At 50.7% G+C, this 18,242-nt stretch overlaps 1 protein-coding gene across 5 annotated transcripts in view; it reads left to right on the top strand.

The window, feature by feature from the left end:
- The window catches only part of Camkk2 (calcium/calmodulin dependent protein kinase kinase 2), a 50,564-nt gene extending 33,252 nt beyond the window's left edge, over window positions 1–17,312 (top strand). For 2 of the 5 annotated variants that reach the window (XM_029477260.2, XM_085837133.1), the window contains 8 exons: window positions 507–706; window positions 1,249–1,302; window positions 4,082–4,155; window positions 4,256–4,343; window positions 5,984–6,112; window positions 10,946–11,046; window positions 11,447–11,489; window positions 14,219–17,312. In XM_029477260.2, coding sequence (XP_029333120.1) covers window positions 507–706; window positions 1,249–1,302; window positions 4,082–4,155; window positions 4,256–4,343; window positions 5,984–6,112; window positions 10,946–11,046; window positions 11,447–11,489; window positions 14,219–14,389 — 860 coding nt within the window. In that variant the 3' untranslated portion in view covers window positions 14,390–17,312. The remainder of the gene's footprint in view (window positions 1–506; window positions 707–1,248; window positions 1,303–4,081; window positions 4,156–4,255; window positions 4,344–5,983; window positions 6,113–10,945; window positions 11,047–11,446; window positions 11,490–14,218) is intronic. The other 3 variants (XM_085837134.1, XM_021162228.2, XM_085837135.1) reach the window with 3 other exon arrangements.
- Window positions 17,313–18,242: the final 930 nt, after the last annotated feature.

Genomic DNA, 18,242 nt, shown 5'->3' with positions numbered 1-18,242 from the left:
CTCAGAAATCTGCCTGCCTCTGCCTCCAGAGTGCTGGGATTAAAGGCGTGCACCACCACTGCCCAGCTCCTTTGCTCTTTTTACATCACCAAGCTCTTCATCATTACCCTAGATTTGGTGCTTGGGACTTCCAGACCATATTTTTGCCTGATGCTTATATCCACTGAGAAGCTAAGTCCCCTGTTCTGTGTTGTGGTTCACCCTTCACATGAGCCCGCTCTGGCTTCGGGTGACTTGCTGGCCATCATGAGTGCCAGCCATTGGTAAAGGAAGTTGTGTTTGACTATAGGCTGCGACCGGCAGTTAAAAATTGCTATACGTGGTTGATATGTTGAGAATCGTGTCAATTCCTTACACACACTTTCTCCTTGTCTTTCACAGCGTGTTTGGGGAGGGCACCTGGGGCTTGGGACATGAGGCATCAGGGACATGCTGGGCTGCATGGCCAAGTGGAGATTTTCACGGGGTTTCCTGCACCCTCTCCTCCTGGTCTCCTCTGTGTCTAGTACACTACCAGAAGATCATCCACCGGGACATCAAACCTTCCAACCTCCTGGTGGGGGAAGACGGGCACATCAAGATCGCCGACTTCGGTGTAAGCAATGAGTTCAAGGGCAGCGACGCCTTGCTGTCTAACACCGTGGGCACACCTGCCTTCATGGCACCCGAGTCACTCTCAGAGACCCGCAAGATCTTCTCCGGAAAGGTAGGTCTGGGTCTGCTGAGTTCTGCCTGTATCAGCGTCCTTGAGTTCTAAGTGTTAAGAGATACACGTTTAGCAAGTCCACTGGATCACGTCGCCTGTGAACTGGAACAGCAGGACCCAGGAACTCACACAAGGATCGGATGGGTGTCTCCCCCAGCTCCGTTCTCCTGAACTAGTTGCCCTGCACGTGAGTCAGGCACTGGTACCTGCATGTGAGTCAGGCACTGGTCCCTACATGTGAGTCAGGCGCTGGTACCTACTTGTGGCTACTTCCCATCAAGTAACCAACTTCAGTAGCTTTTGCTCACTGAACAGCGACAGCAAAGAAACTCCAACCATCCACTATGGCTGTGGGGAGCTGGGCTTTCATTGGCCATGCCGGTGTGTCACGTCCCAAGCAGCAGAGGGAGGAAGCAGGGCTTTTTTTTCCACCCCCAAGAAGGTAGATTAAGAGAAGGTGGTTGCGCTAGGGAGATTGGAGACTTGGTTATCGGACCTACAAAAACAACCGTCTATCACAGTGAGGTCTCTTTTTCTTGCAGGCGTTGGATGTTTGGGCCATGGGTGTGACACTGTACTGCTTTGTCTTTGGCCAGGTAAGAGGGTGGCGTGTCCTATCTTCTCTGAGGGCTGTGGGTGGCTGGTTGCCTTGCAAGGAGACAGTTCTCATTTGCAAATAACATCTCCACAGCTGAATGAATAGATAAAAAAAATAGTCTTTGTAATAGACATGTCTCTATGATTTTCTCATTTGTACGGAAATGGTTGAAAGAAACAAAAGAATCAACAGAGACTATGGAGATTGTAGATACTTGATGAGTTTAGAGCAAAACCACAACAAATATACCACCTCTGTCTGTTCCTGGGCCCGAGACAGACATCATTAATCAATCACCGAGTTCTTTGCAGCTTTACTTAGTACTGGTTTGATGTTCTTTTCATTGGTGTTCCTTACTACTATTGCCAGGGATAGAATGGGAATGGGAATTATGGTTTGTAGGGCATTATTGACTTAGGGAGTGGTTTTGTTTTTATTTAATTGGTTTATCAAGACAGAGTTTCTCTGTGTAGCCCTGGCTCTCCTGGAATTCATTCTGTAGACCAGGCTGACCTTGAACTCAGAAATCCGCCTGCCTCTGCCTCCCCCCCCCCTCCCCAGTGCTGGGACTAAAAGCGTGCGCCACCACACCTGGCTGCAAGACACCTCTTTTAACTGTGAACTCTCTTCATTGTGAACTTTTCTCACTGTGAGTTCAGTTTGATTTTTGCTCCTTTCCTTTTTGAGCTTGTGCTCCTTTCTGTAGAGGAAAGCTTAAGAATTGTGTTTTGGGCTGGGCAGTGGTAGCACGCGCCTTTAATCCTAGCCCTTGGGAAGCAGAGGCAGGTGGATCTTTTGAGTTTGAGGCCAGCCTGGTCTACAGAATTTCAGGACCACTAGGGGTAAAGAGAGAGACTCTGTCAAAAAGAAGAAAGAGAGAGAGAGAGAGAGAGAGAGAGAGAGAGAGAGAGAGAGAGAGAAGAAGGAAAGAAGGAAGGAAGAAAAGAGAGTTGGGAGAGGGAGGGAAGGAATAATTTTGTCTTGTTTTTAAAAAGCTATTTTCCCTCAATATTTGCTTGGAAGTTTTTTCTTAGGACTAGTGAGATGGGCTAGCAGTTAGGAGCACTGGCTGCTCTTGTAGAGTACCCAGATTGGTTCCCAGGGTCTATATGGCTGCTCACAATGGGCTAAAACTTGAGTTCCAGGGTTTCTCACTCCCTCTACTGGTCTCCCAGGGCACTGCATGCAAGTGGCACATATTTACATGCAGACGTGCTCTCTCTCTCTCTCTCTCTCTCTCTCTCTCTCTCTCTCTCTCTGAAATAAAAAGTATATCTTTACAATAATTTTCAGTTCAGCATAGCGTTGAGCAAACTCTGTATTAAAATCCCAGGTCTTAGTGAGGGTTTCCATTGCTATAGAGACACCATGACCAAGGCAACTCTTATGAGAGTAAACATTTAGCTGGGGCTAGCTCACAGTTTCAGAGATTTAGTCTATTATCATCATAGCAGAGTGCAGGAAGGCATGGTGCTGGTGAAGGAGGTCAGAGCCTTGCATCTTGATTAGAAGGCAACCAGGAGAGACTGACACTTCTGCACTGGGCTGAGCTTCAGAGCCCACTTCCTCCTCAACAAGGCCACACCCCCATTATAGTTCCACTTCCCATGAGCCAAACATGTTCAAACCACTACACCCCACAACCCTGCCACCTGGAATTTTCCATTATGGTATAGTATCCATATAGCTATCATCATTCCTACCTTCTCTCAGCTGTCAGTCAACCCCAGGGCCCTGTGCATACTAAGCACCATTTGGACCACTGAGCTGCACCCTAACCCCGAGGGGTTACACAGAACCAATCTGAATTTTCATTCATTCAGTATATACTGTGCCAAGGACACTCTGAGAAAGAGCCAGCCAGGAAGCCCTGAGCTGGTGGAGTTGAGGCTACAGTGGAAAGGAATTATCAGTAAATGACAGGTTAGGTGCCCAGCTGGGGATGGTGTGGTTGGCAAGAATGAGGTGGGTCTACTCTGCAGGGGACTGCTCATGGGTAGCTTTGGTCAGACATGACTGGAGAGAACAAGCAGTTGATGGGGAGCTCATTCCAGGGAGAGGACGATATGGATTGGCTGTGTAGTCACAGAAAGTCTCCTATGGCTCCTGAGCCAGGGCAAACCCTCATGATCGCATACACACAGACACACACACATACTCACACATATACACACACTCACACACACATACATACACATACACACAAATACACATATACACACACACATATACCCATACACACACATGCTCCCCCCAAATACACCCCCCACACACACATTCTCATACACACATACACATAATCACACATACAAACACACACTCATAGTCATACATACACACACACACATACACACATTCTCTGTCTCTCATAAACACACATAATCACATATACAAACACACACTCATAGTTACACATACACACTCATACACACACACACATACATACCTACATGTGCAAGAGTGTGCACACATATTACTCTCGGCTTCTTTATTGCTCCCTGGGTAGGTGGGTGGGGAAGAGCGTTTGCTTTTGCGTCAGTAGGAAATTTAAGCTTCCACACAAAGCAGGTCAGTTTCGTAGTTGATGGAGGCTTGAGACCAGACATTCCTGGTCCTCTACTGATTTGGGGTCGGGGTGAAGGGAAATGGCTCCTCCCTCCTCCCCAGCCTGGGCCACTGCTGTTCATTTCTCGGCTGTGATCTCTGAGGAATAACACGGTGTACTGAAGGATACAGGTGGCAAACACTGAGCACTGCACTCCCCGCTCTCTCCACAGTGCCCTTTCATGGATGAACGAATCATGTGTTTGCACAGTAAGATCAAGAGTCAGGCCCTGGAGTTTCCCGACCAGTAAGTAGTCCCTCTCTGCCAATTGCGCCACTTTCTGATTCCTTAGCTGTCAGGCTTCTTGAGTTTTCTGTGACCTACCTATGACTGTTGTCATCCCCAGGCCCGATATAGCCGAAGACTTGAAAGATCTGATCACTCGGATGTTGGACAAAAATCCAGAGTCCAGGATTGTGGTGCCTGAAATCAAGGTACGTGGCTACTGTTGGCTAAGAAGGCGAGTTCTTGAGACCTGTGCCCTGTGCTTGGAAACGTTTGGCTCAGTCCTCTCCTGCATCACCGCCCTCCACATCCTGGAGCCTCTGGGCTGCTGGGTGCTGCTGCGGGCAGGGAAGAGTGTGGCTGGTTATATCCGCTGTGATGGACGAATGGGACCCGGGACCCATCAGCTGGGCTGCCTGTGCTTTGCTCCCATTGGCTTGTGCTGATGGTGTCCGTCCCTCCACGAGTGGTCTTGGGGACCCTCTGTGTGCTCTATGCTCTGGGCAGCTGAACCTCAAATCTTTTTGTGTCCCTGTCGAAGATGTGGGCTGGCCCCCTGAGGAACTGCAGAATCTGGGGAAGTTAGTGGGCAAGTCAACCTTTCCCTGATGACTTCTACCCTGGAGAAGAAAGTACTAACAACAGAGACCTTGCCCACCGCCCTGTACACCCCTGTCGATGCCAAGTGCACACATCTGGCCCTTTAAAAATAAAAAATATCTCAAGATGGGGCTTGGGATGTCGCTCAGTTGATAGAACAGTTGACTGGCATGTGTGAAGCCCAGGACTCTAGTCTCTAATACCGTATAAACTGGGCATTGTGATGCATGCCTATAATCACAGAGCCTGGGGGTGGGAGGTGGAGGCAGGGATCAGAAGTTTAAGGTTGTCTTTGGCTACATAGTAAGTCAGGGGCCACTATGAGATGTGTGAGACCGTGTCTTTAAAGATTTATTTATTTTATGTATATGAGAATACACTGTAGCTGTACAGATAATTGTGAGCCTTCATGTGGTTGTTGGGAATTGAATTTAGGACCTCTGCTCGCTCCAGTCAACCCTGCTAGCTCAGTCCCTGCTCGCTCCAGCTCAAAGATTTATTTATTATAATATGTGAGTACACTGTAGCTGTCTTTAGACACACCAGAAGAGGGTGTCAGATCTCGTTACGGGTGGTTGTGAGCCACCATGTGGTTTCTGGGATTTGAACTCAGAACCTTCAGAAGAGCAGTCAATGTTCTTACCCACTGAGCCATCTCTCCAGCCCAAGACCGTGTCTTCAAAAAGAAAGAAATCTCAGGCATGCTCCTGGGCTTCTGAGGTGCCTGGCTCACTTGAACTGCACAGGTGTCTTTAAGGGGGCCCAAAAGTCACACAGATAAGGACTTGGACCCCAGAGAGGGGGCCTGGGTCCCCTTGTGAGTGTGCCCTTCCATCTGGACCTACCGTGACTCTTTGTTTCCTTTTCAGTGGACTGGGAAAACACAAGTGTTCAGAGCAGAACCTATGTTGATAGGGAGAGTTTCTGGGGAATCAGTGGATACTCCTGGGGCAGCGGGGCAAAGTTGATGCCAAATTCTGGTGGTTGCTTTCGTGATGGGGGGCTAGATGGAGAACTGTCTCTGCACACATCACAGCTCAGTGGCATCTCCCATTCTCTGTCTCTGCTTTTTCTCATCTCCTCCTATCTCACTCACCCACCTCTATGCCTGGATCACTAGTTCTTCTGCATGCCAGACCCCAGGCCCTGGCCTCTCCCTCCTGCATGCCCTCCCTGGCTCTGCTCGCTGGCAGGGCCTTGCAGGTGACCGGCGACACCTGTCCCTTACCCCTCCTGTCATTCGTTGAAGCTGCACCCTTGGGTCACGAGGCACGGGGCTGAGCCATTGCCGTCGGAGGACGAGAACTGCACACTGGTCGAGGTGACCGAAGAGGAGGTCGAGAATTCAGTCAAACACATTCCCAGCCTGGCAACTGTGGTAAGGCGGGCAGGTCCATTGACCAAGAACAAGAACAGAGAGAGCCCGAGGCAGGGCTAGAGAGGGCAGGGCTGGGCACCGGCCAGATGCCTGGGAAGCAAGCAGATGTGGGATGTGTGTCAGCATCCTGTTGGGGGCTACTCCTGACCCATAGGCACCCATTGGGCTAGGTAACTCTGGAGCTCCAGTATTTCTGTAGAGCTGGCCAACCCCCTGCAGGCATCATACTGCTTTTTAGGATTCCTGCTTTTAGAGCATGTTAGGGGAGAGGGGCCGGGAAGATGAGGACAAGCAGGCTAGAGTCAGCAATCGCCTGGAGTCCAAGTGTCCAAGGTGGGGTTCCCAGCTGGTGAGGTTTTCCGTCTCCAGAACAACTAACTAACAACTAACTTGACATGAGTGTCCTATGTGGGAGGTTCTCAGGGCCAGCAGCTCCCACCCCACACTGCAGACCGGTCTTCCCCATCTTGCAACACAGGGTTTTGCTGGGGGGTGGGACACTGGCCTCCTTTTTGTGGTCTTGAATCTGGGTTCTCGCCCTGGGAGAACAAAGCTCAGAGGGGTGGGTTGTCATCACGCTTCACTTCGGAGACGATAGGAGCTACCCCACTGCCAACCCCGTAGGAGGGTTCCTGGGAGGTCCAGGGGTTCAGGCTCCCACAGCCTTCTTAGACGCCCAGATTATGTTTGGTCATCCTGTGCCCCAGCCCCAGGAGACTAACAGGCCCTGGGCTCTGCAAAGCAAGCACTGAGGCTCAGAGGTCCCTTTGGGAATCGGCAAGTTGGCTCCTGCTCTGTTCTTTGCTTCCCTGCTCTCTCTGGCTTACCCCACACTGACTCTTGCCTCCTTCGGGACTTGAGCTCCAGGGCTGGGCAGTCATCCCTGTTTCTTCTCCCATCTGGGACTCTGCATGACCACACCCACTCACCTGACCTAGTCCACTCCTCCCCCCACTCACCCGTCCAGTGCCTGTGGTGGGAGAGGAAGTGGGTCCGACGCCATGCTACTGTGGGCGGGTCTGTCCCCCCCCCCACACACACACTCTGGGGGTCAGCAGTAGGTATTTGTCCTTGGAGAAAGGCTTCTTGAACCATTTTTAAGTGGTTCCTCAGGGAAGGGAACAACTGTGAGTACAACCCGTGTTCTCTGCCTTCCTTGGAAGGCAGATGGTCACACCAAGGAGAACTTGTCTGGTACAACAGAGGGGCTATAGGGACACTAGGTCCTACAGTGGGTCAAAAGGGCCTTCTCTTAAGAAGTGATAAAGGGACTGGAGAGTGGGCTCGGTGACTGAGAACACCTGCTGTTCTTGCAGAGGACCCAGCTTAGAGTCTCAGCACCCACAGCTCACGGCTGTCTGGAACCCCACTTCCAGGGGATCTGAAGCCTCTTCCTGTCTTTGCAGGCAACAGGAATACAAGTGCTACACACACACACACACACACACACACACACACATACACACACACACACACACACACACTCACACGTACACTCAGGCAAACCACTCAATCACGAAATATAAAAATTAGAAGAAAAGAAATAAAAAAAGAAATGGATGAACGCAGAAAGGTGGGGTGTTGTAACCTGCTGAGCAGGGGACAAAGAGACAGCCGAACAAGGGGGAACAAGACAGGCCATGTTGAACAAGAAACTTCCAGAAAGCCCACACCGCTGAAGGATCAGGAAAGTAGAGGTTCCAGGAGCACAGGAAGAGCCTGCAGGTTGGGGTCAGGCGAACTGGGGCAGCGAGGGGTGGCAGGTGCTAGGAGGTGTCTACAGGTAGGTATGAGGTCTAGCCTTCTCTATGTACCTGTCACTCAGGAAATACTGAGTGCCTGTCACGTGCCAGGCTTGAGATGACAGAGGTGAGCTGGAAACTGCTCTTGAGGCTCCAACCTCATAGGAAAGAGGGACCCAGAGCGCAACCTACCCGTGGGATCAGAGGCAGGAGCGGAGGCTGACAGGGAGGGAGAGCCAGGGAATGACACCTCCCAGGGCAAAGTTGCTGGTTCTCGTAGCTGTGCTGGGAAGTGTTATGCTACCTGGGTGTGTGTGGCTTTTACTCTGCTCATTGGCATTTGGGACACTTAGAGCATGGTCATCGTCTCCCTGCGGAGCTGTCTTCAGACTATCTCGAGAAACCCCAGTCCCGTTCTCCCCCGACCTCGTTGTAGGTAGCCACTGCTCCACTTTCTTCCCCTGTTGATCTATGCTGGTTGTTTGGTATCACTGGGATCCTGTACCGTGTGGCCTTTTTGTGTCTGACTTTTACTAGTGTCACATTTCCAAGGAGCACCTATGTTGTGGCGATATTGGTGCTTCATTCCTTTGGTGACTGAGTATTCTACTCTACAGACGTGCCACCATCTTTACGCTTTCCAGCGGATGGACATTTGAATATTTCGACCTTTTTGTCAGTCAGTGCTGCTTCTCCTTACGTTTGGAAATGTTTAAAGTTGCAGTGACTCGTGTGTGCATGTATGATTGTACATGGATGAACACCCATGCACACGTGGAGACCAGAAGAGGGCATTCAGGTCCCTAGGAGCTGGAGTCACAGACAAGCTAGGGATGCCACACAAACCCAACAGCCTGAGTTCGGATCCTCAGAGCTCATGTAAAAAGTCAGAGTTATCTTAGAACTCCCTGACTAGGAGACATGAGGCAGATAGGAGGACCATCTAGAAACACCCTTGCCAGGTAACAGTGAAAAGCTAGAGAGACCCTCTCTCAAACAGGGTGGAAGGAAAGGCCTTCACAGCAGGGGTTGCCCTCTGACTTCCACACGTGCATGCGCACCACCACCATCCCCCCCCCACCCCCCCACCCCCACCACCACCCATAAAAGATATCAAAATGTTTTTAGGGGCAGGAAAGCTGGCTTAGTAGTTGAAAGCACTGGCTGCTTCTCCTTCCCCGTTCAATTCCCAGCACCCACATAGTAGCTCACAGCTCTGAGTAACTCCGGTTCCAGGGGATTCAATACTTTCTTCTGGCTTCTGTAGGCACTAGGCATGCATGTGATGCACAGACTAAAACCCTTTTTAGGGGCTGGAGAGATAGCTCAGTGGTTAAGGACACTTCCTGCTCTTGCAGAGGACCCCAGCACCCTGGCAGCTCACATCACATCTATCCACAACTTCATTTCCATGTGGATCGGCACCCTCTTCTCACATCCAGGGGTGTACACAGTGCACATACATTCGTACAGACAAGGCATTCATATACTTAAAGTTTTTTTTTTTAAAGATTTATTTATTTATTATATGTAAGTACACTGTAGCTGTCTTCAGACACACCAGAAGAGGGCATCAGATCTCATTGCGGATGGTTATGAGCCACCATGTGGTTGCTGGGATTTGAACTCAGGACCTTCAGAAGAGCAGTCGGTGCTCTTAACCACTGAGCCATCTCGCCAGCCCCTACTTAAAGTTTTTAATTAAAGCTGGGCGTGATGGCACACGCCTTTAATCCCAGCACTCAGGAGGCAGAGGCAGGCGGATTTCTGAGTTCAAGGCCAGCCTGGTCTACAAAGTGAGTTCCAGGACAGCCAGGGCTACACAGAGAAACCCTGTTTCAAAAAAACAAAAACAAAAAACAAAAAAAAAATTTTTTTTAAATTAAGAAACAGACACAAAAGGCCAGTGAACATTACATTCTAGGGAGTGCCCAGACTGGGTAAATCCACACAGACAGGAAGATTCGAGGTTGCCAAGGGCTGTAGGGGAAAGGATGCAGGTGGGGATTTTTCCTTAGAGTAATATAAATCTGAAACCAGATCAATGAAATAAAACCCATTCAGTTGCATATAGTTGGTTTTCACATCATAAATGCAACCAACCACTGGTCAAAAATACATGCCGGGCGGTGGTGGCGCACACCTTTAATCCCAGCACTTGGGAGGCAGAGGCAGGCGGATTTCTGAGTTCAAGGCCAGCCTGGTCTACAGAGTGAGTTCCAGGACAGCCAGGGCTACACAGAGAAACCCTGTCTTGAAAAAACCACAAACAAACAAACAAACATGAAAATGGAAAATTGGGTTTGGACCGAACATGTAAACCTGGCTTGTTGTCTTGCCCTAACTGATAGGGTCTAAATATTAACTGTTTATATAGTGTTCAGTGTTATGTTAGAGATGGTTTAAAGTAAACCCAGGAATATGCAAAAGTTATATACAGACACTGAACTCAGTGTAAGGGGTTTGAGCATCCATAGACTTGAGCATCAGAGGTTCGGAACTCTTATGATGGTAAATTTATCTGTGTGAATCCAATCTCAGTTTTGAACACACATCATCTCTTCCCCAAGAATTACCACGAGCTGGGCAGTGGTAGTGCATATCTTTAATCCCAGCACTTGGGAGGGGGAGGCAGGCGGATTTCTGAGTTCGAGGCCAGCCTGGTCTACAGAGTGAGTTCCAGGACAGCCAGGGCTATAGAGAAACCCTGTTTGGGGAGAAAAAAAAAAAAAAAAGAAAGAAAAGAATTACCATGATATAACAGCTTGTTTCTTGTTGGAGTGGGGTAGGGTGGTCTCAGGTGACTTCCAGCAATAGACCACAGGGGCTTGAGGCTGGGTAGGCTGGAACTGGGTTATGACAAAGCACATGTTAGAGCCAGGAGCCTGGATCTTAGGGGAGCCAGGGAGTAAGCTGCAGGAAGCAAGCTGCCCCTAGGTTCAGGATGGCTCTGGCTGGCAGCTCCTGGGTAGGAAAGGCCTGCCAGAATCATGAGCTCTGGGAGCTGGCTGGGACCAGAGAGGAAAAGATGGTCCATGGAGTCTCCCCCTATGGCCCGGCCATCACTGCTATCCTCCTCCTCCTTCCTCAGATCCTGGTAAAGACCATGATTCGGAAGCGCTCATTTGGGAACCCGTTTGAAGGTAGCCGCCGGGAGGAACGTTCCCTGTCAGCGCCTGGAAACCTGCTCACGTGAGTGACCCCCACCTTCCTTCCAGTGTTGGGAAGGGGTACTAGAAGCTAAGCCCTGGGCCATCCCAGGAGAGACACACTGGCTTTGCTATTGTGTCTTCCTCACCTCAGCCAGCATCCATCTATGGACAGTGTTACCCACCCTGAAGTTCCACCTTCCTCTGAGGACTTACTCTTTCACTGGGGGGGGGGGGTCTCTGGGTTGTAGCACTCAGTGGCCGCAGAAACGGGATGGTTTCACTCTGGGCCCTTTCTATGTGAACACACGTGTCTGTTCACCTCAAAACGACCACCTCAATACAGGCTGTCTGGAAGATGCAAGGGTCTGCTGTCTAGCGTTCTGGGGGACATCCCCAGGGTCCCTTCTCATGTCCCCTTTCCCTCCCTCCGGCAATTCCAGCAAAAAACCAACCAGGGAGTGGGAGCCCTTGTCTGAGCCCAAGGTAAACGCCTGTCTGCCTGCCTGTGCCATTGCCTCCCCTCTGCTGGGGTCTGGGGGCGGTCAGCTGCAGAGCAAGCACGTGGGCATCTCCAGCAGGCAAGACGTGCCTTCAGCCTGGGCTGCTGTGCCTGGCTCACTGAGGGCCTCTGGGTTTCCAGCAAGGGGCATCCAGGGGCTTGGGTCCCACGGCGTGTCGTGCATGTGGGCTGGGCTGCGGTGCATGGCGCTCCACCCGGAATGCCTGCGAACTTACCCAGGTTCTTCAGGCCCACTGGATGGATAGCTGCATTGCCCATGCACGTCAATGGCGACGGGAGTCTGGTGTTGCTCTGGGGCCCGTGACCTAAGTACGCACACACAGAGCATAGGTCCGGCCTGCTGTATTCTGGGGCTCCTCATGAGGGTTCCTCTGAAACTCTCGTGGGTTAAAAGCTAGAAGTTATCTTAGCAGGATCTGGGCCATCTCCTGCCTGCCTGCATGTCTAGGCCCATGTAACCTACAACTTCTGGAGCAGATGAATGCTTTTGCCCCTGTAATGTTGGGTGGACCTGGTTGGTAACCCCGCTCCCCTGAGGGCCTGCATTAGGGTAGATATCCCAGTGTCCTCCTCGATGGCCCTGGTGAGGTTGCCAGACTCTATCGGGAACTCCTCTCAGCCACTTCCATTGTTAAAACTAGCTCAATGGGGGCCAGGGAGATCCTTTGTTAAATGATTGAAGACTTGAGCTCAATGCCCCAGAACTTCTGTAAAATGCCAGATGTGGTAGCATGAGGTCCCAGGGAGGTGGCGACAGGCAGGTCCCTAGAATTCACTGTTGAGCCCAGCTTCGAAGAACAAAGTTTTTCCTCGGACAGTACCCCAGGGGAAATTGCCTCAAGTTGACCTCTGGCCTGCATACATGTGTGATCGTGAACACAGACACACAGTGGCTTTGCCAAAGGCTGAGGCCGGTAGCTCTTTGGTAGAGTGCGTGCGCAAAGCTGTGGGTTTCATCATCCCCAGCCCTGGAAAACAAAGGAGAAGGTCAGCTTTACAGACACATGATTTTAACACTCCATAGCCCATCACTCTAAAGTGTGCGGTGGAGTCTTCCTGGCCAGCAGGATAGCTTCCGTCAGGGAGGAAACCTTCCTCCTCTGAGCTGTGTCTATGCACGTCTCATTTCCTAGCATCCACTGATGCCCGTCCAGTTTTCTACAGATGTGTACGTTCTGCGGGGTTTTTGTAAGTGGGTGATACAGTATGTGGCCTTTCACGTCTGGCTCCCCCGCTCTTTCTGTGACATGTCTTCAAGGCTTGTCCACAGTGCAGCTTATGCCAGCACTTCATGCCTTGTAACTGAGTAGTATTTAGCTGGGTGGCAGTATTTGGATCCATTGGTGGACAGCGTATCTGTCTAGGCTGTCACAAATGAGTGAACTTGCTGTAGTTCTTTGAATCAAGTTTCTCTTCCTTGGGAATTGCATTATATGAGGATGTTCATCGGCCACCTGGGCCTTAGGAGCTCATGTGATGTAAGAAAACACTTGCTGTTTGGGAAGATGTGTCTGAATTAGCAGCTAGGCAGATGGCCTCCTCATCCCCACCTTGTTCCCGGGTGACCTGTAGTTCCCACCTCTGTGTTACTGAGAAGTGAAGCCTTTCTCTGAGCAAACGCCTGCTGAAACCAAGGTTGCCTCTCAACTGGACTGTGAACAAATCTGTTCTTTGCTTCTTTGTTTATTTTCAATGAGGTTGAAGTGGCAATATTCCAACAGACTCAGCTTGCCTCAGTGCTGTACAGCTCCTTCTTTCCTTACTTGGTGGACACAGCATCTCCTTAGGTTGCCCGTGAGGGCTGGGAATTTGTAGGGCCTGTCCGCACCAGTCGGCAGCTTTGAGGGCAGACATCCTTCTCTGAAATTAAAAAGACCAGATAATGTAATTCCCAAATGTAGGTAGTTCCTTCTTGGGGACACGTGGATATCACAGTTCACCTTCCCTGTGTAGGGACCCAGTCCCCTGTTTGGGTAGAGCACACAAATCATGGTTGAGAATGGGGACAGTAGCCCTGAGTGACAAGGCTAATGGCTTTTCCCACGAAGCAGACTCGGCTGGAAGGAAGCCTGGGGCTGAGCCCTCTCCTTTAAGCTCCCCGGGATCTGGCTGGTGAAGCCCCATCCACGGCTGGCACACCAGGCAGGTCTAGTGGGGTTGTGAGGGCCTCTTCCTAGAAGGGAGAGATCTTCCTTCCCCTCCCAGGAGTCTTCCTATGAGCCTAGGGTGGTAGGCTGGTGTTGCAGGCTTTTCCTGAAGGCTCCATGTACCTGGCCGATTCATACAAGTCCTTGCCACTGCCTCAGGAGTTCACAGTGGAGTGACTGAGGACAGGTGTCACAGTTTGTGTTCTATAAACACTCCTAGCCTAGAGGGTAGAGAGAGGAGAGAGTGCTGTAGACCTCAGAGAACATACCCCACTGGAGGACCTTGGGGTGATTTGGGGTGTTCCCATAGGTCGCCTGTTCTATAGTTTTCTGCTCTTTCAGGTAAATCTTGCTTCTCCATTTACAGGGGAGGCAAAGTCGGCTTTGAAATATTTAAGTGAACAAATAGGAACGGGGAGAGCATCTAAAAGATCAGGTGTAACCCGTGGGAGCGTGGGAGCAGAGGCATGCAAAGGTGGGAGTCGGTCAGGGCCCCGCCATCATTTCTCCAAGCCTTAATGCTGGTTTTCTGTTCCGGTGAGCAGGAAGCAAGGCAGCGAAGACAGCCCCCGGGGCCCAGAGCCGGCCCCTGTGGGGGAGGAGGAAGTGCTCTTGTGAAAGGTGGTCCCTGCGTGGAAAGTTGGGGGGCTCCGGCCCCTGGCTCCCCACCACGCATGCCTCCACTGCAGCCCGAGGAGGTGATGGAGCCGGAGTAGCTGCGTGGACCACCTGACCTCGCATGCCTGGCTGTGTGGCCCTGCACGGGGCTGCTGCACCCTGCGTTTCCATAGCAGCATGTCCTACGGAAACCAAGCACGTGTGTAGAGCCTTGACTGTCGTCTCTGGTTATCTATTTTTTTGTTTTTGGGGTTTTTTTTTTGTTGTTGTTGCTGTTGTTTTTCTTGTGGTTTTTCTTTTTCCTTTTTTTCTTTCCCTTTGTTGTCTAAGGGGACAAAGAAAAAAAAAAAGGACTGGACTCCATGTCGTCGACTTTGGCCGCTGGCTGGCCGGACCGGCGGATGTGAGGAGTTACAAACCGAAACCAACATGCATTTTGGGACAATTGCTTTTTAAAATGTTTTTAATGCCAAAAACAAACAAACAAACAAAACCCCGCCCCCTCCATTGTGAATTCAGAACCATGTCAGATGTACCAGGTGAATGTGTGTGGGGTTTGAGCTGCGTGGAGAATCACGTGGGGCGACTCCTGCCGGCTGGGGCTACACTGAGGGGGGGCGGATTAGAAGGATCGGTGTGACCCACGTACAAACCCCATGCCTGGGCGCCGTCCAGGATCATGGAAAGACAGGGCTAGCCCTCAGTAGCTGCAGGGAACTTCGATGTCATTTATTTGTAATGAGGACTTTTTAAGTGGGTTTTTTTTTTTAATGGGTATAATTATAGTCAGGAAAACTACAAGGGCTTGCAGTTGAAATGCTCGAGGGGTACTTTGCATCCCTGAATGTGAGCATTCATCAGCTGTGGTGGCAGAGGTCTGTCTGGAGGGCTGAACACACTTCTTCATGTTAGCTGCCCCAACTGGGTTTCTGAGGTCGTCAGCTAAGCTAATTCTCTATGTAAATTGGCAAAAAAAAAAAAAACAAAACAAAACCCAAAAAACAAAAAAACAACCCACCAAAAAACCCAACAACTTCAGGGTGGAATCTGCTCTTTCATGTACATTACATGGCTTACGGCTCAAGAGATGTTTCCAAGTCTCTGACTAGCCAGAACTCCGGAGAGGTTCACAAGTTCCAAAGGTTGGAGCTTCCAGGATGGCTGTCCCTCCGTGCGGCTGTGTGACAGGGACCGAGAGCCGGTGAGACCTGTGCCTGTATATTAGCGGCTGCATTTGTTTATTGCCTGTGTATTCTAGAGACTGTAAACTTTCTTTACTTTTCCAGACTGTCTGGTCGGTACAATGAAAACATCAGTTTCCCCATGGGCCACTTAGGCAAGACTTGTCACTCAGCTTAGGATCAAAGCTGTAGTGTGACATCAGTGACATCAGGGTGCCATTGTAGAGCAAAGAGTCAAACCCCAGAGTGTTCCTCAGGGCAAAGGGCTTTCTTTTTTTGTTTTTTGTTTTTTGTTTTTTTCCTGTAGCCAGAAACCTAGAGAGCCAATAGGAACCTTTTTGACTTTCAACCAATATTGGAAGTTTGGTTGAAGTTTGGGTGTGACGACCCAGGGACACAGAAGCAAACAGGAAGTTAAAGGGGGGCTTCCAGACTGGTTTCCAGTGCTTTGGCTGTCTTTGCCAGTCAGTAATGGGGCCCAGACGACCGACTTCTGGCCTGTGCGGAGGCCAGGCCCTCCTGACTTCCTTCCGTATGGTTTGTTAAGCTCTTTACTGTGGTCTAGCCGCTGTCCCTGCTGTCACATAAGCAGTTAGGATCCAGGCACAGACTGCAGTGTGGGGAGGGTCTGTGTGACCAAGGACTTCCTGTCACTTTTCCCTTTTTAAAATTGAAGGAGGAACAACCCAGTAGCTCCACCCCTTCTGGCCACAGATGGCGGTCAGTTAGTTTGCAATAACCACCTTATGGTTAAAGCCAACAGGTCATACAGCTCGGTCCCAGCCCCGACTGCCTGGACGCTGAGCGGCCTGCTCGAGTAGGGCGGGCATGATACAGAGCTCTGCAGAATTCTTGTGTTTACACAACCCCTTTGGGCAATGCCGTGGTCTCTCCCGACAGAATGTCTTAAGATTGTCGGCCATCACGCAGCCACCAGCTGGTCAGGCAGAAGGAATCGAGAGGTCTGCATGGGTAACTTTTTTTCTTAAAGAAACACCAAAGAAAGCTGTGGAAAGGAGTGACCCCCCCCCCCACTCTGTTGCCCTCCCCCCACCCCCATCCTGCCCAGCTGCCGTGAAAAGTGTAAGAGGTCCGGCCATAACTAGAGCATTAGAGCACAAATAATTGTTTTTCAAAAGTACCATTAGTGAGGAGAGGAGCCAGGCAGAGTGGCTTTTCTCTGTGGGCAGATGGGCTGCCCACGATTCCTTCCGTGGCTGGTTCACCCGGGATTCACATGTAAGCAGCTTGGCCTGCACTTATGGCCTTGAAAGAAGCACAAGCCTTGTTCCTCTCTTTCTGTCTTTATTGCCTCCCCCCTCATGCGTCTCATAGGCTCCCAGAACACCTTACAGAGCCCCTTGTTCTCCCTTGGGGCTGCAGAGGCCACCTCCCAGGGTCTGGCCTTTCCAGGGGACAGAATCCTTATCCTTGAACCTTTCTAGGCGCAGGATAACATCTGTGCAAGTTGACACCAGGTTAGGCCTGCAACTCTCGTCCATCCTCCAGGGGGCGCACTTTACATTGCCAACCACAGCCTCCATTGGCTCCCAAGGTGCTAGGGAAGATCGTTGATTTCTGTCTTCTCCAGCTCTGTGGGCTCGAGTTTCGTGGGACTTGGGACTTTTATATTTGGTGACCAGTGCCCTCCGCTTCTGTTTGACTCCCCGTGACCTCTCTACTATGCATTTCCCTTTTTATCAGGTGTATAAAGTTAAATACTGTGTATTTATCACTTACAAGAACATGAACTTAAAAAAGATGAGCTTTCGGTTGTTTTTCCACAGGTGATCAAGCTTCTGTGTAAACTTGAAATAAACAGACAGCAAAATGGTGCAAAGCCCGGGCCTCTCGGGGGTTCTTCGGTTGGTAGCTGGTCCTTTGCAGCGTTTCTGCTTACACTGGTATTCCTTCCCTTAACATTGGCAGCAAGTCAGATGCCGGAGTCACAGCTCATCCCCCTGCCCCACCCCCACCGTATAAACTGCTCCCTGGTGAGCCAGCCGCCCAAAGGTTGAAGTGTGAAGGAGGTAAGGGGCGGACTCCGTGAGGTTGGCTAGGTGAGCAGCTGGGAGTGGCTGTCATCACATGAGACATGTCCCGAGGCCAGGCATTGTTTGTACAGGCTTCAAGCCTTACTCTGTGTCATCAGAGGGGGACAGGAGGCGAAATCTGAAAAGTCCCAATCCATGTTTCAGAAATATGGGTGTGGTACACACACCTGTAATCCCAGTACTTGGGAAGTGGAGGCAGGAGGATCCCAAGTTCAAGGCCATTCTGGGCTACATAGTGAGATGCTACCTAAAAGTAAGGGACAGGGACTGAGAGCCAAGAGAAGGTTCCAGAAATGCCACTGGGGTGTGTGTGTGTGTGTGTAAGCCATTTCCCAGGGTTCCTTACTGCAGGCTTGAGGGGCCTCAGGGAGTCCCAGCAGCCCATGCATGCATGTGTGAGTAAGGGATCCTGTCATCAACTCCTACCCTTCCTGGCTGTGCCCGTGAGCAGAGGTGCTGCCGCTGAATACGAGATGACCCGGGTGAGCGAGGCCAACAGTACCACAAATATCATCCCTCACACTCTGCAGTGGGACAGTGCCATCATGGGTTCTCAGCCCCTGAGATAGTCAACAAAGAATGACCCAGTCTTCTGTGACAGAAGTTGCTGTAACAGAGTGCCCCAAACTGTCTGATTTGCAAATAGAAATGCCCCAAATTTCTGGAGGCCAGGAACACCATTCCTGCAGATACTAGGTCTGCTGAGGTGTGCCCTC

This window comes from Mus caroli, unplaced genomic scaffold (genome assembly GCF_978045245.1).
Source record: "Mus caroli unplaced genomic scaffold, Mus_caroli_1 scaffold_4, whole genome shotgun sequence".
Taxonomy (NCBI): Eukaryota; Metazoa; Chordata; class Mammalia; order Rodentia; family Muridae; genus Mus; species Mus caroli.
Note: the sequence above shows the minus strand (reverse complement) of the source record. Positions and strands in the feature narration are given on the sequence as shown.